Source organism: Podarcis bocagei, assembly GCF_964188305.1.
Source record: "Podarcis bocagei genome assembly, chromosome: 2".
Classification (NCBI taxonomy): domain Eukaryota; kingdom Metazoa; phylum Chordata; class Lepidosauria; order Squamata; family Lacertidae; genus Podarcis; species Podarcis bocagei.
The window spans coordinates 109,317,319-109,333,722 of NC_138126.1; the positions used below are offsets into that span (position 1 = coordinate 109,317,319).

Genomic DNA, 16,404 nt, shown 5'->3' on the forward strand with positions numbered 1-16,404 from the left:
CTCACCAGAACAAAGCACATTTGTTATGAGAAAACATGGGAAATAAGGGTTTCCAATTTTCCACTTCGCTGCAATGATTTTGTAAAATCAATCGTCTGAAATATTCTTGCACATTAGGATATGTAGCAATGATTCATGACATTCTGAGCTAACCCCCAGAGAATGACAATTACAATATAAACGATAAACATTGGATACTTTGGTTTAGTTGGCATTTGCCAACTTTCTTGAAGTTGCTTTTGCCAGCTTGAAGAAGCTGCAGTCAATTGCAGCGTATGCTCAGGGAAGGGAAGCAGTTTTTTAGGGGCTGCAAAAGCTGTGGTCTGAATTGGACTCTGGAAATTCCCTACACATGTGCAGAGAATTGTGTCAGGTGTGGGTTTTTTGTTGGGGGGGGGACCTCTAGACTCTGGTCCATGACATATCACATTTAGTTTATGAAATTAATCTAACATAGCAGTTAGTTCCTACTATGATTTGGCAAGTTTTGAATGAGAGTCTCACAAAAGTCTGCATGCATGCTTGTCATAACACTTGTCTTCTATCTAAGGCCACTGCTTTCAGCACACTCACTTAAGAGAAAGCCTTACTAGACTCCACTGGGCCAAGTTCTGAGAAAACATCCCAGGGTTCAGGCAGTAATGACAGTCAGTCACCGATATATAAAAATCCTTGTTTGCACTAGAGAACTCTGGACCCAAGTTGGGAACAAAAACAAGGCAATATTGTGATGAGGTAGACTGTGTACGTGCTTGAGCAGGGGATTTTATTGTTGTTAGTTTGTTGTTTTGTTTTATTGCAGCTGTTTTTGTCATACTTATTCTCTCTCTTTTTTAATAAATAATTTTTATTGATTTTCTTTCTTGCAACAAATATCCATCATCATTACTAAACATTCATTTTCCAATCCCCCCACCCCGTTGACTTCCCTCAACCTCCATTTCTGGCTTGTTACATCAAATGATACAATCTGCTGTTTATATTGTCATACTTATTCTCCAGTTGCATCTGTTCATAATGGATTTTTAAAAATATCAAATTGCCCAGATGCATCTGAGTAACTAATAATAATAATAATAATAATAATAATAATAATAATAATAATAATAATAAATGATATATAGACTGTTTAGCACAGTTTGTGAGCTTTTCAACAACAAGGATAATTCAAAGCAAACAGTTGTCCCTAGTAAAGAACTGATATGAAAATATATTAAATAAGGGAACACAACTGGGAAATGCTTTCTTGAAAGGAGCTCATCTGTAGCTGAATAAAGGTACAATCTTGTACAATTTTGTACAATCTTGTACAATCTTATACAATCTTGTACAAGGTACAGTCATCTCATGGCTGCCTTTCTGTCCTAAATAAATGGCATGTTGAGCAGAAAAAAATTGTGTATGTGCATCTACCTACTTACCCAATGTTCTGGGACTAAATCACTAATTCAACAGTGCAGATGTATACAACATTAGACTAGTCATTCGGCTTGTGAAGTTGGGATGCTTTAAAAAAGCACACCCAATCCCACCAAAAGAGTCTATGGAAACATACGTTAAAGAATCCAGCTCAAGTAATTTTAAATTATTCGCTTAATTAAGATAAAATTGCAGAGAGAACACAGGGTGAGAATACCTGGATGGGACTCTAAGGTTCTTCTGGGTTAAAAAGCTGTGATGTTTTAATAATGTATTAAGAAATTTTTGAAAGCAGCGGATAGACAAGGAAATACTTTGGGCAGTAAATCTCAGGGGAGAAAAATGTAATTGTTTATTTTGCCCAAACTTCAGAGAGAATTTCTTGGAATCTATTTTTTGTGTGTGGGTGTTAAAAAGCAAATGTTCCAAGAGGCCAGAGAGTGTTAGATTAGGCTGATGTTGTCAGCAGCCCGACCACATGAAAGTTACAAGTGACCTATTATTAACATTACATTACGAAAACTTTGTTCAAATGACAGTGTGAGGCTGATGCAAATCCCACAAGAAGTGAAGACATTCAGAATTAAAGATGAAGTCCAATATTTTAATTTGGTCTCTGTGCCAATAATGTGACCTAAAAGGCTGTGATACGTGTACAAACCCTTACAACAGCCTCCTCAGATTAAAAGAAAATAGAAACACACAGGCTAAGAATATGTCCACTCGTTCTCCAGGATATGTATAGAAACTGCTTGTACAGTTTGAATCCCATCCTTGGTGAAGTCACTGATTAATTTATTTATAAAATTATTTGGACCTTGCGTTTTGGCTCTCAGTAGGTGCTCCATTTCCACGTCTTGGAGGAACTTGCTTTGCTGAAATATTTCTGAACAGATATCACCAAGAACACTGCCCAGTTCCCCAGAACAAGACCCGCTGCTTACAATGAGAGACTGATATTCTTCCCAGTCAGTGGATTTGCTCCAAAAAAAAAAAAAAAAAAAAAAGGGCTGATGAAAATCTGCTGCCCAGGAAGGACTCCAGCCAGCTGTTTCAGCAGAAAGCTAGAGAAGTTCCTGCTTGTGGATCATTAAGTCAGTCCTACAGGCTGTCAGTTCAGCCAAGTTAGGTTCTTATTGCTGCGCCATTTTCACGCCAAGTTTTGGAGTTAGGAGTATTAGCAGTCTTTAGGCAGAATTCCTCCCAAGGGTCTCTTTTCTTGCTATAGCTCCTATTAGAGAAGTGGGTAGGTAGGATCAGTGCTTTTTTTCGGGAGGGTGTGTGTGCATGGGGACGCATACCCCTAAATATTTTGTGAATCTAAGTTTGGCCTCACTAAGGGGGAGTACTTCAATATGAGTGGAAAATGAGAGTAACCCTAAACATTTTTCTAAAAAAAAAGAAGAAGAAAAGGAATGGATAGGATATGTTTTATGATTCAGTAGCATCTAGGCCACTTTGCATCATATGTAAGATTATATTTCAAGCAACCACCTCTGAAATTCCAATCAGTTCATGCATAAAGCAAACCAGGTCGCAATAGTTCCTTGTTCAACCATTTCCTGTATCACCCAGCAAGGAAGCTGTATGAGCCTTTCCTGAGTGATATAGAGCAGAGCATTGATTCACTTACTCTCCCCCCAAAAAGGGCAAAAAGTATTCATCAACAAAGTACAAAACAACATGGGAACAACTGGAGCTGGGTTTACATACTAACACTGCAAGAACAGAAGCAAGTCTGCCTTATTTCTATTTTCATTTTTAAAACTGAAAGAAAAGGGAAAAACAACAACCCAATAATAAAAACCCAAGTTTTGTAAAAGTAGGGGTTTTTTTTTGTTTTTTTTTTTGATGTTTCCTACCTGTGAAGATTTGGCAAACTTCTGACTGTATTCCTTTTCAATCTGCTTCAACCTGCTGTTGGCCTGAAATACACACGCATACACACACACAAAAAGGAAACCAGATTATCTCAGATGAAGAACGTGTACAGACATTTTGCCACTGACCCCTATTGCCTGGCACCTCGTCTACATGCCTATCACTAAGCAGCTGGGATCTCTGCCAATTCCAACGCCCTTTTGTGGCAGCCAAAAAACCGCTAGGGCTTGTCTTTGATCTACAGCCAACTATTCATCACTTGAAAGGCGGGGGGGGGGGGGGAGGAGAATAGTACCTCTGCTGCCAATTATTAGAGAAACATAAAGGACTCTGTGGATTAAAAAAAGACAGGGGGAGAAACAGAGTTTATCAGGATGACTTCATCTCTGTGAGAAGAAAAAAGGGAAGGAAAAAACCCATAAGCTCCACTGGAGGCTGTGAGGGTACAATGTGATGCATACTCTATGATTTTGTATGCCAGCTGATGCCTGCAAGTTCCTTTTGTCATATTCTTACACCTTTTTTTACTGAAAGCTGGCGGCCGTTGAAGTAAAAATCCAATACACTATGGAACCACTTGGCTTCCCTTTGACCACCCCCCTTATCTTTCATATCATATTCATAAGCCAAAAAGCAATCTGGAAAGAGGGGGTTCGTTGCTGCTTTTGATATCACATGCAATTCCTGAATTCAGTTCCTGAAATTCACCACACACATGCAAAAAACACCACGTAAATTTTCTCTACCTCCCCTTTTCCCCAGCCTACTTGGGCCACAATTTTGAAATATAGATTTCTTTTAATAACCGGTTCCAAAAAGACATCTCTCAGAACTAATTACACCCAAGTAATTTGCCCAGTGTTCTCATGTTTCTGGATGCAGAATGGCAAAGCCATACGTTCTAAGTAAATGTTTGTAGGTGACACAGCACAGTGGCTGTGCTCCAACAGCTCGGATGCATGGGCTCCTCTGTTCCATTACGGAGCAGGCAGGCACTAGGCACAGCACACCACAGACAATCATTGTGCTGATGTGGAATGTTTTTATGAAAGGGGACAAGAAGCTCTGGACAACGCCCACTGAGTTTCGAGAAAAGCATTAGAAAAAGCAAGCAGTGAAAAGAACTGACTCTGTGGCTAAAGCTATGAGCTCAACTTTAGAGCTCAATTCTGCAGCTGTGGGTCAGAATTAACTTCTCTCTGAACTAAATATAAAAAAGAAAATAACGTAGCCTGTGCCAGCAATGAACTCCTCTGATGCCAAAAGAACACTGTGCAGGTACTGCAGACCACCCACAGGTGATCAAGGGCAGAGCTAGGGCCCAAAGAGTCTCTTCAACATTGGGCAGAGTAAAACTGGGTCATGTATATACAAAGACTCTATGCATTTTTTCAATTATTTTTGTGTGTGTGGAGCAGTGAAAAAGATGTACAGCTTGCAGTTGCTGTGGGACTAGCTCTATACAGAAATTATAGAAATCTAACAGTGGAGGAGGAGTGTTGCTTTGAGGACTAAAGCCTAGTGGCTTTGACAGAATAAGAATACCCCGCCCACCTGCCTGGGTTGCCCCAGCCACTCCAACAAATATAAAAACACAATAATACTCCCCCCAGTCCTTCTAGTATTCAAAAATATATATGTAAAACTGACCAAATTAGACTGCAAGCAGTGTAGGGGGTGAAATGGATGGAGTCATTTTTGTTATACAGTGATACTCCGGAAGACCATTTGACTTCCAAAACGTTCGACAACTGAGGCGCAAAGGGCGGTCTGCGAAGTCAATGGAGAAAATTGGAAGAAATGGCAGTGGAAGCCATTTGACTTCCAAGGTGCCTTCGAAAACGGAAGCATTTACTTCTGGGTTTTCAGTGTTTGAAAACCAGAACATTCGGCTTCCGAAAACCGAGGTACCACTGCACTTATATCACCCTCTTAAGTGTTCCCAATGATCACCAACCCCATCCACAAGCAGTTTAGCTTCAAGAATGGTGCAGCACCAAGCCCTTCTAGACACCCACAGCATCCATGCTCATGTAAAGTTTGCTACCCATGACAGTAAGCATTCACTGAGAAAACACTGGGGGAAAACACACATAAACTCCACCCCAAACCCGTTTGACCAGAGAGAATGGCAGTACAGCTGCCATTACAATGCAAAGGCAGTAATGATCATTCAACGCAACACTGCCACCAAATTTGTGGAAACTAGCATCTGTTCTGTACGCTGCCTAGAAAGATAAAGGGTAGGGAGCTCTTGGGTGCTGCTAAAACTATTTTTGTTTGGTTTCTCTCCTCATCTCTATGATTTTTATATCTGGCTTCTGGTTGTTGGTTGTTTTGCTTGTTTTTTTTTTCTTAGTCTGTATTGTAACATGGATCGTATATTGTTGTAATTGGTGTTACAAGCTGTCTTGCAGGCCCCATGAGGGCATGATATATATTGTGGCATGTAAATAAATACCCCAGGCTCAAGCCTGGGCGCTCAAAGGCAGAACTGTGTAAACAGGAATAGATTTTGAGGGCCTTATTATATAGGGGAAAGCTATGGTGTCATCAAATGAAAAAATTATTTGTCTGATGAGGCCACTCTGGAATTACACACATGGCATTCTGATCAGACAAGCAATTCTCTGCAGCGTCCAGCTAACAGAAAACCAGTCCTGTGACTGTGCAGTAGAAGCCTACTGTGTATAGCACTAATTGGCTAGTATCTGTAACAATCCCCAATCCCCAGAGCAGTTTTAGAACTTTCTAGAACTCACAAAAAGAAGTGATACTCAGCTGAATGTGTACCTCCTGCCATGGAAGACAAAACTCCTGTTTTAGTATTTTGTTTGTATGCAACTTACTCTGACTAACATTGTGTACATTCTGAATGAAATAATTTGCCAAAGTTATTCAATTCTGCAAACTCTGCTAGCAAACAAATGTGCATTATCTCCCCATGAATCATTCTAGTTTGACTAGTGATGGGGAGGGACAGCAGCTATGCAGGGTAAGCCCCACCCTAGACTACTGGAAAACTTTGTTCCCCCTTTAGCGTTGTCGTTTTACCACAAGAATTGCCTGAATTTCTTCAGCATATCTTTGCAACCACATGGGCTAGAAACTTGGTTTTTTTTTAATGAAAGCAGAGATGCAATTCTGCATTCTGTGCATTTTCTGCACTGTTTTAGAACTTTGGCCTATACACCAAAAGCTTTTTGGTATGCAACCCAAAAGCTACTTATGCATTAAATGGTAACTACAGTTTTGACATACGGTATATGCTATTTCCCGGGACGAGGGTGGCGCTGTGGGTAAAACCTCAGTGCCTAGGACTTGCCAATCGTATGGTCGGCGGTTCGAATCCCCGTGGCGGGGTGAGCTCCCGTCGTTTGGTCCCAGCTCCTGCCCACCTAGCAGTTCAAAAGCACTTTTAAGTGCAAGTAGATAAATAGGTACCGCTTACCAGCGGGAAGGTAAACGGCGTTTCCGTGTGTGCTGCGCTGGCTCGCCAGCTGCAGCTTCGTCACGCTGGCCACGTGACCCGGAAGTGTCTTCGGACGGCGCCAGCTCACGGCCTCTAGAGCGAGATGAGCGCACAACCCTAGAGTCGGACACGACTGGCCCGTACGGGCAGGGGTACCTTTACCTTTACCTTTATATGCTATTTCAGAACCAAGAATGAGAAGGAAAGAGAAGTCCGAAAGCCAAGGAGTGTTCATTGTGTTCCAACTCATTTCTTATTAGAGGGACCCACAGAGCCCAATAGTCTCTACGACCAGTTTCATGGTGCCTTATGAAACTGCTATTTTACATCTGGCTGAACTTGTTAATTGAGAAAATGAAATTGTGTAAGTCATGGTGAAACTAGATCCTATCCGATCCTACTTTTTGTTTTTAAATAGTCAAATTCCCCTTATATTTTAAACCTTGTTTCTGAAAGATTTCCCTTTTATCCAATTAAAGGTAAAGGTAAAGGGACCCCTGACCATTAGGTCCAGTCGTGGCCCACTCTGGGGTTGCGGTGCTCATCTTGCTTTATTGGCTGAGGGAGCCGGCGTACAGCTTCCGGGTCATGTGGCCAGCATGACTAAGCCGCTTCTGGCGAACCAGAGCAGCGCACGGAAACACCGTTTACCTTCCCGCAGGAGCGGTACCTATTTATCTACTTGCACTTTGACGTGCTTTCGAACTGCTAGGTTGGCAGGAGCAGGGACCGAGCAACGGGAGCTCACCCCGTTGCGGGGATTCAAACCGCTGACCTTCTGATCGGCAAGTCCTAGGCTCTGTGGTTTAACCCACAGCGCCACCTGCGTCCCTATTTTTATCCAATTAGGCTCTGGTAATACCCATGCTTCCTTGGAAGAACATTCTATTGACATCAATAAGGTCTGAACATTTTAAAATCAAGTTCCATGAGTTAAATACAGGGGCAAGTGTTTAAGCAGGGGTGCCAGTGTTGTGGGGAGATGTGTAATTGATGCACTTGTCGTTCTACCAGTGATGAAAAGCTGCTACAGGTATGCAGTTCGTTTATATGTCAGCATTCTGTACTAATTATATCCATATTGTAAGCTGCACCATGTACAGCCAAAGCCTGAATGATAACAGTTAGCTGGAATTAGATCAAAAGGATGTACAGTGCTATCTTTTAAGGCCTTCATACTGTGCTAATGAAGGCTGTATTATCTGCTTTCTTTTCAGTAATATCTTAACAGATACACTACAATTTAACACCAGCTCTACTCTTCAGAAAACACACTACTTGCTGGTAAAACCATGTTAAACTTCCTTAAGCGGATCAAAAGTGATGATTAACAGATATTTGTCTTGTAAAGAGAACTTTTGAAGCATTCCTTTCCTCTTGTCTGACTCACTCAGCAGAGCTGTGGGCCCGTGTTTGTGACACTACAAACAATTGCTTATACAGTGATCAGTTCTGACATCATAAACACTGGGTTGTGGTTTCCCTGAATGAATGAGCTCTGCAGCTGGCTGCTGCCTAAGTGAAAGTTTTCATTCCTAAATACCTTGATGAGCAGCCACGAGGAGAACGGAAATGACAAATGGGTTTGGTTTTGGCAAAAACATAATGGCTCATAGTTTGCCAGAGCAGCTGTCTCTCTAAAGTATTATAGCTCTGAAGTCCACATAGGCATCAAATCTCTGTGTTTATGATTATGTCCTTAGCTCACCCTGTATTGCCCAGTTACTGTGGGGCACATGGCATGCTATTATCTCATGCGTTTTGAAGGAGAGGCAAGCACTGTTCCTTACCTAAGTGTTATCAATAGCCAATAAGTATTGATTGACGGAAGCCATAAGTTATTTAAAACAAGCACAATGTCTGAAGCAACAGGAAACATGAGCAACTGAGTTTCCCAATTCTCATTTAACATAAAAGCCATTGCTAAAACAAATCTTTAATAAATATTTCTAGTTGCGACTCACTGATAAATGAATCACCTTTGCAATCCATTGAAACTTTGGAAAGCAGTTTGGCAAAGCATCTAGAAAGGCAGCCTCAGGTACAAGTCCAACCAGAGGTATGCACTGACATCAATCTAGAAGATGTCACAAGAATACCAGCAGGCATCTCACACAGTAATGAAAAGGTACCACTGTTCTCCCTTCCTGTCCTGGTACTATTCAACCTCAGGCAGAGAAATCAAGGGAAGGAAAATATTGGGCTGACCGACACCTAATGCTGAAATGCTTGCACACCTCTCCTCCTTCCCCATGGCTGGCAGAAGAACTTCTGAAACATTTCATTTCATTTTTTTATGAACCCTGGCAAATACGAACCAGAGATTTTGGTTTAAAAGGCTCTCAAGTGAGCAAACAAGCCCACTTCAAACCATAAGGTAGGCTTGTTTAACTCACCAGAATGCACTTTAGTCAATGATTTCTGGTCCATACACAATGACAAGGGGGAAAACAACCGAGAAGGCACTGAAAGAAAAAATGGAGGCCTTAAGGTGTACAGGAAAAGGTTTGTTTGGCCCAGCACGTTTCAGAGCAAATCTTATCCAGATGCACTTGTGAATAACAGCTCTCAACCTGGTCCATAAACCACTCTTGTCTGCACTCACCAACATCCAAATAAGGGCAGTCAACATGACGACAAAATACCCATGAATCAGGGGGGCAGCACTAGATCAAGGTCTCTACCGATGAAGCCCTCTCTCATACTTGATTTGATAGAGATGTACGTATCTAGTGTCCACATGTTAGGAGGCTGTCAGCGGCTCCTGGATGGTGGCCCAGGAAAGTATAAAGACAAGGGAAGGATTCTTACCATCCTATTTTAATTATTATTCAGTAATTATAGACAGAGGCTATAGAACACAGCCTCTTGGATAATGGCCTTGCCCTAGTGAATCTCCACCCCCTGTCTCTCCCACTTCCTCATTCGTCACTTCTAAGGGTGGTGCTACGTGCCCTCTGTCTTTGAGCTCTTTGCTCTTCTACTTTCAAGGCTCACCAGGTTCTCTCTCTCTCTCTCTCTCTCTCTCTCTCTCTCTCTCTCTCTCTCTCTCTCTCTGTGTGTGTGTGTGTCCGTTCCCTGGAATGCTTTCTAATGACACGTCAGCCAGGTGTTGCTCTGACTCTCCTATGATTTCCCAACCTTTCCCTTCATCTGCCTCTGAGCTGCTACCTTCCTCAAACCCCTGTTGTAAATCTATACTGTGTTTCTCTTCCTCCTCCCTGGAAGGTTCAGAAGGGGGAGGCGGTCTCCGACCTGGCCACAGTGATCCATGCGACAGTCACCTCCAGGCTTGACTAGTGTAATTCGCTCTATGCGGGGCTGCCCTTGAAGCTGTCCCAGAAACTCCAGCGGGTGCAGAATGCAGCAGCAAGGCTCCTCACGGGGTCTCTGCCATGGGAGCATATTCACCCAGTGCTTTTCCAGCTGCACTGGCTCCCAGTGGAGTACAGGGTCAGATTTAAGGTGCTGGTTTTGACCTTTAAAGCCCTTCACGGCCTAGGATCCTCGTACCTACGGGACCGCCTCTCCCGGTATGCCCCACGGAGAGCCTCAAGGTCCATAAATAGCAACACCCTAGTGGTCCTGGGCCCTAAGGAAGTTAGATTAGCTTCAACCAGAGCCAGGGCCTTTTCAACACTGGCTCCGGCCTGGTGGAACGCTCTGCCTCATGAGACCAGGGCCCTGCAGGATCTGATTTCTTTCCACAGGACCTGTAAGATAGAGTTGTTCCGCCTGGCCTTGGCTTGGAGCCAATTTGATTCCCTCCCCCTCCCTCTTTTTCCTTTTTCCTTTCTCCTCCTGTGATGAGGCTGCATTTTAATATTTCAATGTTTCAATATTTTAATGTTGTATTTTAATCTTGTTTTTAGTTGTATTCATTTAATTTGTTTTTATTATTGCTTGTTAGCCGCCCTGAGCCCGGCCTTGGCTGGGGAGGGCGGGGTATAAATAAAAATTATTATTATTATTATTATTATTATTATTATTATTATTATTATTATTATTCCTCTGCCCAGTCCCTGACACCACATCAGTGGAGCACATCAGTGGCAACCAGAACACCCAAGCAGACTGATTCAGCAACTGACCTAAAACCTAAATGTCTGTCTGTCTGTCTGTCTGTCTGTCTGTGTCCCCCCTCCTTTCCTTGTTATCCTTGTCCCTCTCTATCCATTCTTCCTTTATTGTCTTCTTCATTGCCCACATCTAGACCGTAAGCTCTTTGAGGTGGAGGCCTCTCTTTTGGGCTTCAGTGGTATTCTATACATTGTAAATTGTACCAAGTATTTTATACATGGATGGTACTAGCTGTAAAAATGGTGTCTGGGAGGAATTTTGCCGACTCGGCAAAATGTCAGGGAAAACCCGGATGTATGGCAACGTGATGGGGAAAAACAGTGGAAACAGTTCAAAAACACTATTTTGGGGGTAGGTTTCCCCAAATTTGGGTCTGCTCCCCCCAAAAGCTAAACAACTGGTGGGTTTCTTAAAAAGTTCAATACTTCTGCAGGTGTCAGGAATTTTACTTTTTGAAATATGGCAACCCCATACTGCCCACTAGTTGCCAAAATCCATGTTCCTGAGTTGTCCCTATTACTTGGTCTGCATTCAACACTATCTGACCGCCAGTGCATGGGCTGATGTGCCAGTGAGAGGGCAAGAATAATGGAAGCTTGTGCAACTGGTTGTGTATTAGGCCTGCAATAATATATTGTGCAGCTAGCCAGAAGAACCAAGCTGGCTTCCTACATCTTCTTTATGCAAGCCATTCCACTAGCATTGCTAGTACACCTGTAAGGGACTTTAACTTAGTATTACATGTCTCACATTTTAACCCTTATTTTAAGGATAAGTAAACATGAAGTCATAACTTTTTAATGATGAACAGGTTGATTTTCTAGAACCTCAGTATGTTCTCATGGATGTGATGACTCAATTGCTCCACAGAAATGGACTGAAGACTAATACAAAAGGCAGGATCTGTAGTTTAGTTATCAAGTTTCTAAATGGGATGATTTTTCACAAGCAAATGTAGCACTCAGTAAAATAATAAAGAATTAATAACTCGGTCACATTTTCAGAAATGATCTAATCCCCCACCCCACCCCCAAATACCTCTGGCCTCTTTCCTTATGGAGTTTATATGTGAATGGCTTCCTTCAATTCCAGTAAGCACATTATGAGTATGTTTTCCACAATGCATTTTTCAAAGAACAGGCTTCAGCCAGTTAAACAATGAAATAAAATTTAACAATATTTTAAAAAGCACAATGGTAAGGCAATCGTTCTATATGAGTTAATATTCTCTAATTAGCTGAGCAAAAATATAAGCATACTTTTAAAAGACAGGGAGGGAACTACAGAAGGAAGACTTGCTCCAGGGAAGAAGCAACAGTTCTCTGATGTATAGCAAAGAACTGCACATCAAAGGGCTAATGTAAATGGGTCCATATTCTAAAAATAATAATTAAAAAACTTCCTTACAGAAGTCTCCTATACGAAAAAAGGGGGGGGGGAGCACTGAATAGTTTTGACTCATGTCAAGAAAATTACTCCAAGAATGGCTAATTCTACCATATATCCTAAAAAGGATCAGAGATAAGACATGGTCTCAAAAGATAGCATGTAACTACTCTACTAAAACATCTGCCCTGGCCGCTCATACACTGCCAGGGCAGGTTCAAGGTTCTTCTTGTACAAAGTCCTGAAAAACTTGAGCCCTTAAGGACTGCCCGAGCCCTTACATCACTGAGATCATTCAGAGGTGAGGTTTTAATTGTCCTGCGTGTTACAGAGGCCTAGCTGGCCTCAGGCATTTAGTACTGCCAGCCCCATTCTGCGGAATACTCTTCTAGCAGACATTTGGCAGGCACCCTTGCTTTGACTTTCAACTGTCTCTTGAAGACCTTTTCATGCCAGCAGGCCTTTGCAGCTCTTTATTTTTGATTAGCCGGTCACCTTATTTTTATTTTTTAATGGTATTTCACCCCGCCCTGGCATTTTATGAATCAGCAGTTTAGAAATACTTTTGCAAATATGTAAGTCCTGTTGCTATCAAAGTCAATAGCAAAACTCCCAAATTTTAATGCTATCCTGGATATGGGAAGGACAGGTCTTCCCCCATGATGACAATCAGCTGACAGTCAGTGCTCAGGAAGCACTGCTCACCTTTTTCGCTAGTGGATCATGTGATGCCATTGTGATGGAAGGTGATGATAGGGCAGCCTCACCCATCTGTCAAACTTGGCCCACAGATATGTGTATGGAGAGGTTTTGGCATACTGGACCAATGGTGTATTCCCTACCCCTATTTGAGCCAATCTGCTCAGTCTCCAAACTGCTGATGTTCTGCATGCACCCAGACATAGGTTCATTCTGAGACAGGGGAGAAGTAACAAGAAAATGAATAAAGGCAAACCGTTTTGTAGAAGCCTACGGAAGAGCTTCTTTTGAAGTTGAAACTGTGAATTAATTGCAAACCAAACTGCAAAGATGCTAATGGTTAAGAAGAAATCAGTGTGATTAGTGCAAAAAAATAGTGCTGAGTTTTGTGGGAAAGACTTTATGAAATATAAATGTTAACAAAAGGGTGTGTGCGTGTGCTCTAATAATTTAATAAATGTCTTTGATAAGTCATGCAAAATCTCCTGCTGTTTTCTGAAGTACAGCCAAAATCCATGATATGAAGTAATCAATGTTCCTTAGTAAGATTACACTGGATTACTTTAAATAGTTTTAAATAGAACAAAAGCTTCAAAAAAGAAAAATAGTGCAACTTCACAAAGCCAGAAAGCATTACCAAACCAATGACTAATCATATGCAAGTCCAGCAAAATCCCAATTAAAAGTAGAATGGAATGTATTGCTCAATCATGAATGCAATTAAAAACATAAATAAGACTTTTTGGAGACTCTAGTTTTTCAGTATTTCATTGTTTATCTGTACTCAGTTTGCAGCTTTAGGTCAGAATTAACTTCTCCAGACTAAATATCAAAAAGAAAACAGTTTTCAGGATTTGTCTTCCATTCATATATATTACACACACAAAGACACTCCAATTCACTCACTCACTCACACACACACTCCAATTTATTTCAAATTCACACCAGAATGGCAACAGTTTCACCTAAATCAGATGTTATACAAGTTAAACATCCTTCCTATACTCAAATGTGATTGTAAAAGTACTTTGATCTCTATTTCCAAATATATTTCTCTGTGTAATCCATGACAAAATATAATGTGATTTACTGTATCTCTGTATGACAGCCCAACAGCTGACAGAACTTAGTAATTTAGCATAAGGGGAAAAAAACCTTCTGGCACCAAAATATACAAATCGTAATTGAGGCACTTTAGTATCGTATTACAATGAAACATATGCAGGCTGATCATAAAGACTTCAAAACAATTATAATTCTTTCTCACCCATTTAATGAAGGTGGTTTTTATTCCCTGACATGTTCTGCAGCTGCAAGTCATTTTGGAACACTTTGGGGGTTTTTTTCCACATTAAAAGACTGTGTAGGCCTAAAAGCATCAAATTACGCAACTCCTGGTTTTGCAGCCATTCCCACCATCCTTAAAATCTTTTACATTTCTCAAGTCAGGGTGAGACAAAGGAAGAAGAAAACGATTTTCTGAAACATGTACTCTAAATCAGGACTGGCCTGACATCAGTCTTCCCTGGCCTTTAGAATCCCTGTGGTCCACCAATTTAAATTTACAAAGGAAAAATGCACACTCAGAACTTCTTCATAGTTCAAGCCATTGCCAACCTGTGTTAACTGATTCTGCATATGCGTTCTTGCATTAACAAGTGTCTTACTGGGTGGATCAGACAAGGTCCGCCTAATCTAGCAAGAATCCCAGGGAAATGGAAGTTGGCTGGAAGCCTGCCACTTTCTTTTCACTTCAATGCTCTGTTGCATAGCTTTGAAGTAAACATCATCGCAGGACAAATCCAACATTCTGGTTAGAACTATTCAATTGCCGAGAAAGGGAATTATTGAGAGAAACAATCCTACATATCCTAGGGTTACCAGACGTCCCCCGATTTGCAAATCTGTCCCCGGACAAATTCCGTCCCCAGAATGTCCCCAGATTTGCAAATTTGTCCCCGGGAAACATGGCAGTGGCAGCCTCAGCAGCCCGGAGCCAGCCTGGTACTTCAGTTGGCTCTGGCTGGCTTCAGGAGCTGCCCGCTGCCGTGGCGCCTGCCATTTTTCCTCTCCGGAAGTCCCCATGTGTCTTGTGTCCAAAACACATCATATGGGGACTTCTGGTGAGGCAAAATGGCGGGCACCACAGCAGCAAGCAGTTCCTGAAGCCAGCCAGAGCCAACTGCGCTACCAGGCTGGCTCCAGGCTGCTGACTGCCACGGCTGTTGCCACTGCCAACAGGAAACCGGGGACGTCTGGCAGTACAGATCTCCTGTCCCCTGCCTCCTTTGTTTTGACAGACTGGGGGAGACTCAGGAGTCGCGGGCGGGCGGCTGTTGCCCAGTTTTTTTAAAAAAACTATGCGCATTTATGTTTCACAGGGTGAGAAAGAAGGGCTTTGCAGCTTACCTGGCAGAGAAACCGCATGCCTTGCACCCCTCCTCAGCAACGGCCACCCCTCTGCAACTCTTGAGCCCCCCCCCATCTATCAAAACAAAGGGAGAAGGGGGCAGGAGTTTGGGGAAGGCTCAGGAGTCACGGCGGGCGGTGCGCCGTTGCCCAGTTTTTTTAAAAACTGCACATTTATGTTTCACAGGGTGTGAAATAAGGGCTTTGCACCTTTATACAATATGCATGTGTGCTTGGGCCCAGGGTCCTTTGCTTCACCATCCCTACTACTGACTCCCTGTTGCTACTCAGTTAAAAAAAAAAGTGTCCCCGGATTCATTAAAAAAAATCTGGTAACCATAACATATCCAGCCAAAGAAGGCAGAACGAGTACAAGTAAAAACAAAGAACATTCCTCAAAGCGAGCGGCATTTTGGACGAAACATGCAAGCCGAGCTGACTTGAAGAGCGTTGCGGTAACCTAACTGGTTTATAATGGCCAGAGATTTTGTAGATGTCAAATGCGAGATCTACGGTTCCTAATGCATATACGACTACATGGCTTTCAAATACTGGATTTTGCAAACAAACACAAATATGCTAAGCTGCAGGATGCAATGAACCCAGGTAAGTTAGCATTTGTATGCTGATGTAGTGTGCTTTTCAATGAAGCAAGGACGGCGTGTTAAATAATAGATGCTTGGGGCTACGCAAAGAAAAAATAAAACACAAACAATGGATAAGGATATTTTGGAAAAGCCGACAACTTGCTGCTTTGTCTCAGGAGAATCTTACCAAGACAGGTATTTACAGATATTTCTAGGAAAGAAAGAAAAGGTTGTGGCAACATGGAGGTGGACTGTGGGGTGAGAGAGAGGGGGGGGGGGAGTTCCAACATTAAAAGGGTTGTCCCGTACTAAAGAGCTGCTTTAGCTCCCAGCTATAGCTCAGACCCTCCAAGTGTCCCTATTTACAGACGCCATCCCGGTTTCTGATTTAATCCTGGAATGTCCTGCTTTTCCTTTGGACAATTGCATTAAAAAGGTACAAACAAACAAAATAGATAATTAAAGTAAATA

General features: G+C 42.1%; 1 protein-coding gene and 2 long non-coding RNA genes across 9 annotated transcripts in view; 2 read left to right on the forward strand and 1 right to left on the reverse strand.

The window, feature by feature from the left end:
* The window catches only part of LOC308580234, a 75,183-nt gene extending 71,923 nt beyond the window's left edge, over window positions 1-3,260 (forward strand). For all 3 annotated transcript variants that reach the window (XR_014004728.1, XR_014004729.1, XR_014004730.1), the window contains one exon: window positions 2,259-3,260. This is a non-coding gene — a long non-coding RNA (uncharacterized lncRNA). The remainder of the gene's footprint in view (window positions 1-2,258) is intronic.
* Window positions 1-16,404, reverse strand: part of CEP112 (centrosomal protein 112) — a 220,573-nt gene that overhangs the window by 47,409 nt on the left and 156,760 nt on the right. For 4 of the 5 annotated variants that reach the window (XR_014004693.1, XM_081181284.1, XM_081181281.1 and 1 more), the window contains one exon: window positions 3,282-3,344. The exons of the other annotated variant lie outside the window; for it this stretch is intronic. Coding sequence is in view for 3 of the 4 variants with exons in the window: in XM_081181284.1 (XP_081037410.1) it covers window positions 3,282-3,344 (63 nt within the window). In the remaining variant the exon portion in view is untranslated. The remainder of the gene's footprint in view (window positions 1-3,281; window positions 3,345-16,404) is intronic. 5 annotated transcript variants of the gene reach the window in all.
* LOC308580280 overlaps window positions 15,707-16,404 on the forward strand; it is a 44,792-nt gene continuing 44,094 nt past the window's right edge. The window contains exon 1 of the long non-coding RNA XR_014004779.1: window positions 15,707-15,952. This is a non-coding gene — a long non-coding RNA (uncharacterized lncRNA). The remainder of the gene's footprint in view (window positions 15,953-16,404) is intronic.